The following is a 12,186-nucleotide window of genomic DNA, read 5'->3' on the forward strand; positions in this document are numbered from 1 at the left end:
CCCTATACCTTTGAGCCCATTACTTCGGTTCAACAAGTAAACCGACCCACATTCACATACCTTATGTTTGTTTAATAGTTATTGAATCCGATTAAATGTTAAGCCAAAAACCAAACTCCCCTTTAAATTAATTCCCTAGGTACTACCCCCCATATATTTTCTCGGCCCAGTCCCATTGGCATAAGGAATAGAACCGGCCCAACCCTCCCTATACCCTTTTATATTACGTAATAGGAGAGGGGGTGTGTTGATCAAGTAACCTTGTCAAACCCTATTCTCTTAATCATACGTACGGCCGAAGACCTCCTCTCATACCTCATATTGTTCGATCAAGATCAAGGCTTTGGTTAGTAATCTTGTATCTGTGTCAAACTCTACTCGTGTGATCTTGCTATGTGTGTGTTTGATGTCCAATGATTGTGTATGTGAGTCTATGACTAGCATATTAATTAGTAGTAGTGATATAACTATGCGCAGATTTATTGGGTATGTATGATATATTGATCTTATGAGGCTGTTGTCGTGCATGGATTGGATATCAATGATGGTAAATGTGTGCTTTAATTGTACGGTTCAATAGATGTTGTCGATGTGGTAATCGGGTAGACCTTAATCTCGTGTGCGAGTTGTAGGAAGTAAAAACGATGGGATAAATTGCTTGCCTATTAATTTTGTAAATGGTAATGTATGGATTCTATGGGAAAAAAAATAAAAGAATGTCAATTAATATTCTGCGTGTATATGTATGGGCTGATTTACTTAGGTTGGGATCCATTGAATGGGGAATTGGGCTGCCATATTATCCATGTATTTGTTAAATGATCCTTGGGTATAAAAGACTGCTTTAGTTATCAATTGACAGCATGATTTAATTACTATTTAGTCACTGCTATGTACACGAAACCAAGAAAGGGGACATCTAATTTTATTATGGGCCGGCCAAGTGGGGGTAATAGAAAGTGGGTGGATTTATGGGCCAGGCATCCACCCGTGACATGGAACTGAAATAATAAAGAGCATGTGAATTAATAAACTGAGTTGAAATATAACTTTGAAAAAAAACCGGGATACTCCTGGGCCGAAACTACTGGGCTTCACACACATGATGTACATGTAAATTGGGCAAGTAAAGTAATGGGTAAGGGTGCTAGCTGGGTCGGATGAAACTGCCAAGGCAGTGGGCCGCACATGAGGCAATGTGGGCTGGACCTTGAATATTGGATCTGTTAGATATTGTGATATATATACATGTTTTAATCTTGAGTCATACACTACTAGTCGATCTTGTAGGCATGTGCATGGTATGTTTTTGTGAAACATAATAGTGGACTACAAGTTGTCATGATTGTATGCGTGATAGTAATGATGTAATCTATTAGTGGGCTGCGCACGTTTATATTTGGACTTGAAATGTATGATAAGTAGATCATGTGTATGTGTATGACGTGTTTGGATAATTATCTACTAGCGCTTGTTGGTTGCTATAATCGGGTGAATAACTGTTATGATTCAAAAGTACATGGGTGTGTTACGTGAACTATGAACTATATATGTTTGATGTGAATCCCGAATACGTGAGTTAGTTGTAACTGACTGTGACGATAACCCTTTTAGGGCGTATTTGTTCAACTGATAAACAAGATACTTAATCTTACCGAGCAAACCAAAGGTGAGTTCATCTTTCTTGAGCATGCGTCCCGGTGGTTGGGACAGTCAGTGGGTATTCCTGGGAGGGACAAGTCTTTTGGGTTAAAACGGGAATGTTGGATAATATACTCTTCCTATCACCTTTAAAGTCCCTCCGTGTTGTTTGGTTACCTGGGAGGTAACATGGTATTAGTTAGTAGCGCTACTTAGGTTTGGCAACCTCACCCCGTACCTGGGAGGACGGGTGTTGAACTAATGACCTAGTCATGACCAATGCTTTGATAGGAGCATTGGAGAAAGGGCAATGTAAATCAGATGCCGTCTTGTATTGGGGTATTATCAACATTGTTTTCAACATTACTTTCGGAATTAACTTCAATGGATTAACTACATACTTGGTAAACAACGTTTTCGTAAAACTATGAACTCACCAGCGTTGTCTGATACACTTGTTGCATGCTCGCAGGTCGTTAGGTATTTTGGATTTGGGAACTTGCTGTCTGGAGTAGTTGGAGTGGTCATGGGTCGACAGGAAGGATTTATGTGACTGATTTCTTGATATTATACTTTGATTTTGAAACAGTTTAACTTCGTTTACTATTTGCTTCCGCTGAACTTATTGATTTTCGTTTAAACTTGTTGAATATGTTTTTATTAATAATGGGGATTTTATTTATAACTTGTGTGGGTTCAATGTAATTGGTGGCTCGTTATTGGTATGTCACACGCCTAACAGGGACACTCCCTATGTGGTAATTTGGGGGTGTGACAGTTTGGTATCAGAGCCATTGGTTATAGTGAACTTGGTTTTAAAACGTTTTCATAAAACCAGACTATAACCGAACAGTACCGAAATCGACCATGACACTCAGCTCCAGACTGCAAGGTTCGTTTCTCATCTACTATTGCATAGCATAACTAGCGTACACTTATGTATAACATTACACGTGACTGCACACTTGGCACAACAGCATGAGCCCTTACATTACCAACCCCTGTTATGTGAACTGCTAGTGTGACACTTCCCTTCGACTATTGTGATTCTTGATCCTATAAAACCTTTCGCTTGTTATTTGAATGTGGGGAACCTTTTAGCGCAAGTTAAGAGGCACTGAGATAAGCATGCAAACCGCCTTATTATTATGGGTGCACACATAATAATAACACGAGGTGCATGCAAATCCCAGTGAGGCTTAATGAGCGTGAGAAGGGTTCTGCCCTATTGTGTGTAAACTTGGTAGTTTGTAGATTTCAATGTGATACTCGACTTTTACCTCATTTCGACCCTTAAGATTGTTCCCTTCTCTTATATAGAACCATGAGGGACAACGGAGGACGGAGGTATAAGTTAATCAACTCCCGGATAAACATGATGACATAAACAATAATCTTACTCCTTGTATTGCTAGAATTGCTATTACATAACAGTTTTCCTCTCTAAGCTAGTCTATCCCCTAGCCCTTGCCTTGGCCGACGCTTACCGTTTAAGGTGACAGTTTAGTATAGATAAACCTATCATTAGTTACTGTTCTTGATATAGATAAACCTATCATTCCATTATCATGGTCACACTACATTCTCGATTGTCTACGCATAAACTCCTATAACATTGTGCTCTAGTTTAAAAATAACCTGATAAACTCTTCTTTTGATACGTAGTGATCACTTCTTGTACTCTGAGGATGGTTGTGTATTATTTTAAGACCATATCATTTCGAAAATATTTTCCTGTCCTTGTAATGAAACCTTTTGGTGACGTACTTGATGTTCCTAATACACACGCCTTAGTTCAACCCTTCAAAGTTGGCTTCATACGTGTTCGACTAATTACACACTCAATTTCGTACATAGATTGCAGTGAACCATTCTTATTCGCATACGGCAGGCTTGACGACTGTGGAGAACGCTCCGATTAAACCGGATCACTATGAATTCGACCAACCGTTACTCTTCAACATAATTCTTATTGTGTCAACACCCTCAATGTAACGCTTCCAATGACCGGTAGTGTCACCTTATTTCTACTTATACCGCTTATGTGTGCAACCAACTACACCATCATCATCGGATTTATTATTCTACTAGTGATTCTAAAACAATTATGTGGAACAGATTGATGATAGTCACGTCTTGGTATGTGTTTCGCGTCTTGTCTAAAATGGATATCATAGTTCTTGTCTAACCCTGTGGTACGCTAATTTTCGTTTGCCTAAATCTCCCTCTGCGAACATTAATCGAGAAGCAAAAGGCCATACTTAAGTTCATTAAGTGGAGGAGCATAAAATAAAATTTCTACTTCCGTGAGGTATGTCGAAGTCAACACCCTTTTCCGTGTGAAAGCGCCATGCTTATGTATAGCTTCATCGACCTCTTTGTTTAGTACCTGTACCTCGTTAACCGAAAGTTGCTCATCCATTACTACCAACTACAGCCAAAATATCATAATCAGTATCACCCGGAAAACCCCCCTTCCTTCTGTATGAACTTGTCAAGACGCTAACATTTCGAGATAAAGGGGCATAATGCCTGACTTGAGTTTTCATCTGGTCTGTTGATAAATTTATCTCAAACACTTGTTTAAAGCAATTTATATGTTTTTTTTCTTTCCTTGAATCCTTACGTACGATGGCATCACCACTGTTATTTGGTAGCGGTGACTGCACCATTTCTGATCTCCGGTAGCTAAACCACATAACCATGAATCTCCCTAACCCTTGTTTGGATTATCTTCACCACGGTTACGTTGAGTATGTCCTCGGTAGTGTTCCCGGCATACGTGATCCTAGAATTTGAGTAATTTTGGCCTTTAACAAACTACCTTAACACAATTCTAGTTCGGTTTATTTCATTGACCCTTCTTTTATGATGTATGACATTCGTGTCCATTTTGGTAACCTCAAAATGTATATTAGATACACTTGCTTCGGGAAGTGTTGGCTATTTAATATTCAGATCACTTCATGATAATTAAATACTACCTTTTATAAGCCACTCCAATTCAAGCGTGTAGAACTCATATTGACTATATTTTGGGCAATAGCCCCCCCCCCCCATACATGTTAATTACATCAGTAAATGTCATACCGATACATGACACACTAATGTTCCAACTCTTGTGAGTATTCCCCGTGCCTATCAAAACCTGCTACAACCTCCTCAGAACAAGTACAAATTGACCTACATCAGTGTTGTCTTCTTTGATAGCCTAACTGGATTTCTAATTAGAACCTATGTATACAAAGTCACTCCGAGGTATCATGTTCCCTACAAGCCATAGTAGGTTCGTCTACTCAATTTTATTATTAATATAACTACAGCGACGACAACTATGCCTGGTGACTAGGTATGATATGAACTTCACCTTACGCATGAAAGGAAATCGAACCGCCAGAATGCAATACCATAGCATCATTTTTAAAGTGTGCTATTACTTTACTTTCGTGTATGCTTAGGTTGTAAGCGACCCCCCCTATAACTCTTGATAGTCACACTTATGTGCACCCACTCTTGCTAGAATCAATTTGGTACAATTGACTATTATATACCTATATATAATCCCTTGTAACTTGTTCCGATGAACGATTTATTTCATGTTGTGGTACCGTCATTTGTCCTGACGCTCCCTTAAGGAATGAACCTTCAACCATGGTCTTAAAAATATCATAATATAAATTTTCGGGACGAAAATTCTTTCAAGTAGGGGATGATGTGACACCCCGCGAAAACGCTTAACAAAACTAGCTTCCTCAGTGACTGTTTGCTAAATTTCGGGACGAAATTTCTTTCAAGTTGGGGATGATGTGACACCCCGAAGTTTCAAGGTTAGTGTCTCCGGTTTGTGATATCCTCGTTCTTGTTTTAATTTATTTATTCCGTAATCCGTTGAACGTGTAACATAGTGGATTGAACTCAACCCTTGATGTTTATTATTATTACATGTCCTGTGCTCGTACATTTATAGTATTGGGCCACACCGTAATGTTGTTTGTTTGAGTGGGCTGTCCCTATACCTTTGAGCCCATTACTTCGGTTCAACAAGTAAACCGACCCACATTCACATACCTTATGTTTGTTTAATAGTTATTGAATCCGATTAAATGTTAAGCCAAAAACCAAACTCCCCTTTAAATTAATTCCCTAGGTACTACCCCCCATATATTTTCTCGGCCCAGTCCCATTGGCATAAGGAATAGAACCGGCCCAACCCTCCCTATACCCTTTTATATTACGTAATAGGAGAGGGGGTGTGTTGATCAAGTAACCTTGTCAAACCCTATTCTCTTAATCATACGTACGGCCGAAGACCTCCTCTCATACCTCATATTGTTCGATCAAGATCAAGGCTTTGGTTAGTAATCTTGTATCTGTGTCAAACTCTACTCGTGTGATCTTGCTATGTGTGTGTTTGATGTCCAATGATTGTGTATGTGAGTCTATGACTAGCATATTAATTAGTAGTAGTGATATAACTATGCGCAGATTTATTGGGTATGTATGATATATTGATCTTATGAGGCTGTTGTCGTGCATGGATTGGATATCAATGATGGTAAATGTGTGCTTTAATTGTACGGTTCAATAGATGTTGTCGATGTGGTAATCGGGTAGACCTTAATCTCGTGTGCGAGTTGTAGGAAGTAAAAACGATGGGATAAATTGCTTGCCTATTAATTTTGTAAATGGTAATGTATGGATTCTATGGGAAAAAAAATAAAAGAATGTCAATTAATATTCTGCGTGTATATGTATGGGCTGATTTACTTAGGTTGGGATCCATTGAATGGGGAATTGGGCTGCCATATTATCCATGTATTTGTTAAATGATCCTTGGGTATAAAAGACTGCTTTAGTTATCAATTGACAGCATGATTTAATTACTATTTAGTCACTGCTATGTACACGAAACCAAGAAAGGGGACATCTAATTTTATTATGGGCCGGCCAAGTGGGGGTAATAGAAAGTGGGTGGATTTATGGGCCAGGCATCCACCCGTGACATGGAACTGAAATAATAAAGAGCATGTGAATTAATAAACTGAGTTGAAATATAACTTTGAAAAAAAACCGGGATACTCCTGGGCCGAAACTACTGGGCTTCACACACATGATGTACATGTAAATTGGGCAAGTAAAGTAATGGGTAAGGGTGCTAGCTGGGTCGGATGAAACTGCCAAGGCAGTGGGCCGCACATGAGGCAATGTGGGCTGGACCTTGAATATTGGATCTGTTAGATATTGTGATATATATACATGTTTTAATCTTGAGTCATACACTACTAGTCGATCTTGTAGGCATGTGCATGGTATGTTTTTGTGAAACATAATAGTGGACTACAAGTTGTCATGATTGTATGCGTGATAGTAATGATGTAATCTATTAGTGGGTTGCGCACGTTTATATTTGGACTTGAAATGTATGATAAGTAGATCATGTGTATGTGTATGACGTGTTTGGATAATTATCTACTAGCGCTTGTTGGTTGCTATAATCGGGTGAATAACTGTTATGATTCAAAAGTACATGGGTGTGTTACGTGAACTATGAACTATATATGTTTGATGTGAATCCCGAATACGTGAGTTAGTTGTAACTGACTGTGACGATAACCCTTTTAGGGCGTATTTGTTCAACTGATAAACAAGATACTTAATCTTACCGAGCAAACCAAAGGTGAGTTCATCTTTCTTGAGCATGCGTCCCGGTGGTTGGGACAGTCAGTGGGTATTCCTGGGAGGGACAAGTCTTTTGGGTTAAAACGGGAATGTTGGATAATATACTCTTCCTATCACCTTTAAAGTCCCTCCGTGTTGTTTGGTTACCTGGGAGGTAACATGGTATTAGTTAGTAGCGCTACTTAGGTTTGGCAACCTCACCCCGTACCTGGGAGGACGGGTGTTGAACTAATGACCTAGTCATGACCAATGCTTTGATAGGAGCATTGGAGAAAGGGCAATGTAAATCAGATGCCGTCTTGTATTGGGGTATTATCAACATTGTTTTCAACATTACTTTCGGAATTAACTTCAATGGATTAACTACATACTTGGTAAACAACGTTTTCGTAAAACTATGAACTCACCAGCGTTGTCTGATACACTTGTTGCATGCTCGCAGGTCGTTAGGTATTTTGGATTTGGGAACTTGCTGTCTGGAGTAGTTGGAGTGGTCATGGGTCGACAGGAAGGATTTATGTGACTGATTTCTTGATATTATACTTTGATTTTGAAACAGTTTAACTTCGTTTACTATTTGCTTCCGCTGAACTTATTGATTTTCGTTTAAACTTGTTGAATATGTTTTTATTAATAATGGGGATTTTATTTATAACTTGTGTGGGTTCAATGTAATTGGTGGCTCGTTATTGGTATGTCACACGCCTAACAGGGACACTCCCTATGTGGTAATTTGGGGGTGTGACATAGATTGTAGGGGTTTGAATTTGGGGGGAGAATTTTGGGGAAGGAGGTTTAGGCTTACGGTTTTCAAAAAATATAATTATTATCCTTGGTGGAAATGGAGGAGGGAAGATTTCTCTTTGCTGAAAGTTTTTTCTCTCATCGACTTGAAAGGTTAAATTTGGTCTTCAGTTTGTTATAAAAAGATAATATTAACATAGTCAACCGTTTACGCTTACAAGTTACAACATATGATTTTCAAATAACATTTACAACTTTTACTACATGATTCATTTATTTACACCAAGTATACACAAAACAAACAAAAGGTCTTTTAAAACTAACTTCAGGTAATATTATATTTTTTTTTTCAAAAAAAAGGTAATATTATATTTTCATCATTAAATATGTACAATCATATTTAGTGGTGTATAAATCACCTCCCTGTTACACAAAATTTTGAAAATGTACGATTAAAATAATAAAGTGAAAAAGTGTATCAATAAGTTAAACATTGGGCTATCCAATGTAAAAGTTTTAAATGAAATAACACAAACAATCGACAATGTCTCCTTAGTTAGCACAAATAATCAAACACGTCTTTTTACTTCATCATTTTCGTTTATCCTGCATAAAATAAGAATAAGATATATTAATAAAATGATTATTATTATATTAAAAAACAAGAATAAGGTGTATTGATGTATTAAGTATACCATACCTTAATCAACGTAAATCCCATCGGTGTCATCACGTAGGTATTTGGGGTGCTTAATGTTGTCGTAATTACTCGGTTCAATACCGACCGAAAATGGTGGTAGATCATCAAAGTGGTCGTATTCATCCTCGTTAATGACATTATCAATACCAAGAATACGGCGTTTACCTTGCAAGACAATGTGGTATCTTGGTTTGCTTGGGTCATTGACAAAGAAAACTTGTGTGACATGCTTTGCCAAAACAAATGGCTCAGATTTATAGCCATCAGTGGTAAGGTCGACAAGTGTAAAACCATATTTGTCAACTTGAACACCTGTACTGTTGTTCACCCACTTACATTTGAACAAAGGAATAGTGAAATCATGATAGTCCAATTCCCAAATTTCTTGTATAACACCATAATAAGAATTTTTGGCGATATTCATCATTGTATCGTGGCGCCCTCTGCAGAACTCGGTCGTTGATGCTGTTATAGTAACTCCACTGTTTTGCACAACACTTTTTTTATCTTGATCACTGGTGTAAAAAGTATAACCGTTAATGTCGTACCCCTGGGAAGTTATAACTCTACAGTCTGGACCCTGCCCAAGCCTTTTCACAGTATCATCAACATCTGTTTTGGTTACCTTCATTTCCATCCACTTCGATAACTCTTTGTTTTGAGTCTTTATGTACCATAAATCATCCTTGCCCGGGTGTGTCAACCGTAGCATCTCCATGTGTTCATTAACATATGGAGCAAGGCATGTCATGTGTTTTAGGACCACTAAATGTGCATCTTGCACGTCTTTTCGTTGTGGCATGGTTGTTTTGATACCAATTACTGCCTGACCCAGAAGCCGGCCCGAATGACGAGTTACTGGAACACCAACACTGTCGACACCCTCCATATAGCCTATGAGAAAAAAAACAAATTATTATATTGTAGATAACACTAATATATATATATATATATATATAATATTATTTATTGTAATGTATTATTGATAACATTACCTTGACAGAACTCAACCGCCTCTTCAGAAGTATACCCTTCAATAATACTGCCCTCTGGTCGATTACGGTTTTTTACAAAACCTTTTAGGTAACCCATGTATCTTTCAAAAGGGTACATGTACCGTAGGAATACCGGACCGCAAGCTTTAATCTCTTGTACGATATGAGATATCAGGTGAACCATTACATCAAAAAATGACGGTGGAAAGTACATCTCTAGTTCACAAAGGGTAACATAAATATCTTTTTGCCATTTATCCAAGTCTTCTTTGTCAATAACCTTTGAGTGAATGTTGTTAAAAAACAAACAAAGTTTTGTGATCGTATGTCGGACGTTATCAGGTAGCAATCCACGAATCGCGATAGGAATCATATGTGTCATCAAAACATGACAATCATGAGACTTCATTCCAAGCAATTTACAATCTTTCATCGACACCAATCTTTTAATGTTTGAAGAATAAGTTGATGGAACCTTAATATCATGTAAACATTGACAGAACTGCCTCTTTTCTTCTTTTGTTGTGTTATAACAAGCAGGTGGCAGATAAATACGGTCGCCTCTTTGTTCTGGGGCAAGATCTTTACGTATATTCAAAAGTACCATGTCTTTTCGGACATTAATCCCGTCTTTAGTTTTACCCGGAATATTTAATAATAAGCCTATCAAGCTATCACATACATTTTTTTCTATGTGCATAACATCTAGACAATGCCTAACATTTAAATCTCTCCAGTAAGGTAAATCCCAAAAGATTGATTTTCTTTTCCAATTGATTCCACTCTTATCACGAGATCTTTTTCCCAACACAGTATTTAGATTTTCAACTCGTGCAAATGCATCAAACCGCGTCCTCATCGTTCCGGTCTCGATCTCTCCGTTAAACTCCTCTTTTTTCTTCCTAAAACTATGACCCTTCGGAAGGAATCGTCGATGCCCCATGTATACAGTTTTATTGCAATTTTTTAACCATATTGAGCTTGTTTCATCTTCACAAACAGGACAAGCTTTCTTACCCTTCGTACTATATCCTGACAAGTTGCCATATGCTGGAAAATCATTTATTGTACAGAAAATCATGGCATGCAATTGAAAGTGTTCTTTCTTATATGCATCATATACTTCTACACCCGAATCCCAAAGAGTTTTTAAGTCATCAATTAAAGGAGACAAATACACATCAATATCATTACCAGGCTGTCTAGGACCTTGAATCAACAACGACATCATAATGTATTTCCGTTTCATGCATAACCACGGTGGAAGATTGTAGATGCATAAAAGAACCGGCCACGTACTACGACGACTGCTCATGTTCCCGAAAGGATTCATCCCGTCTGAACTAAGCCCAAACCGTATGTTTCTCATCTCCTTCCCGAATTCAGGATACTTGTTATCAATGGTTCTCCACTGAGGTGAATCCGCCACATGCCTTATTTTTTGGTCAATTACACGTTCATCCGAATGCCAACGTAATAATTTTGCTTCTTTTTCGTTTGAAAATAACCTTTTCAACCTCGGTATAATGGGGAGATACCACAACATTTTAGCTGGTGGTCCATTTTTTTTCACATCATCGTCAGCGTCGTCCGAATCTTTTAGTCGTTTATACCTGGATGCACCACACTTAACACATTTATGTTCATTTGCATACTGATTTCTATACAATATACAATTATTTGGACATGCATGTATTCTTTCAACCTCCAATCCCATCGGACACATCAACTTTTTTGCTTGGTATGTCGAAACTGGTAATTCATTATCTTCCGGAAGCATGTCATGCAAAAGCACTAATAAATTTGTAAAACTTTTATCGCTCCATCCGTTTTTCGATTTCAAGTTCAACAACTTCAACACAGCATCAAGTTTCGTAAATTTAGAACCGGTATATAATGTTTTTTCTTCATCTTCAAATAGTTGTTGTAGATTTTCTTTTTCGGCATCACCCATATTAGTCTCCATGTCATTTAACATATCATTTAAATTGTCACTAGGGTCATTTGAATGGTCATCAACGTATAATGAGTCGTTGTTGTATTTACTATCATTAATGTCTAAAGTGGTCGATGAGGTGCTAAATTCAACTAGTGACTCTCCATGCCTTGACCAACAATGGTATTGAGGCATAAAACCATATTCGAACAAATGGAACTCTATTTCATTGCAATTATAATATCTAAGGTTTTCACATTTGGCACAAGGACAACAAATCGAACGACTTCCTTTCTTTATGCGATTTGCTTCGGCAGCCTTAATAAAACTTCGAACACCCACTGTATAAATTTCGGATACACGCGAAATTTTATACATCCAATAATCACGATCCATCTGAAATTATATAATATATTAAAGAAGAACTTTTTGATACCCTTAGTTAAAGAAGTTCTACCACCAAAGTTTTAACAAGAATTTATAAAGCCAAA

General features: G+C 37.7%; 1 protein-coding gene across 1 annotated transcript; it reads right to left on the reverse strand.

Annotated features, from left to right (window-relative positions):
• Positions 1-9,905: 9,905 nt before the first annotated feature.
• LOC110925415 lies at positions 9,906-11,725 on the reverse strand. Its single transcript, XM_035980216.1, has 2 exons — positions 9,972-11,725; positions 9,906-9,912 (listed from the first exon to the last, which is right to left on the reverse strand). The coding sequence occupies exons 1-2, from the start codon at positions 11,723-11,725 to the stop codon at positions 9,906-9,908; spliced, it is 1,761 nt and encodes a 586-aa protein (XP_035836109.1).
• Positions 11,726-12,186: the final 461 nt, after the last annotated feature.

Source organism: Helianthus annuus, chromosome 11 (assembly GCF_002127325.2).
Source record: "Helianthus annuus cultivar XRQ/B chromosome 11, HanXRQr2.0-SUNRISE, whole genome shotgun sequence".
Taxonomy (NCBI): Eukaryota; Viridiplantae; Streptophyta; class Magnoliopsida; order Asterales; family Asteraceae; genus Helianthus; species Helianthus annuus.

What these genes read in the sequence shown, in the direction of transcription:
- LOC110925415 (XM_035980216.1), bottom strand. Translation starts at nt 11,725, where the DNA reads ATGGAGACTAATATGGGTGATGCCGAAAAAGAAAATCTACAACAACTA.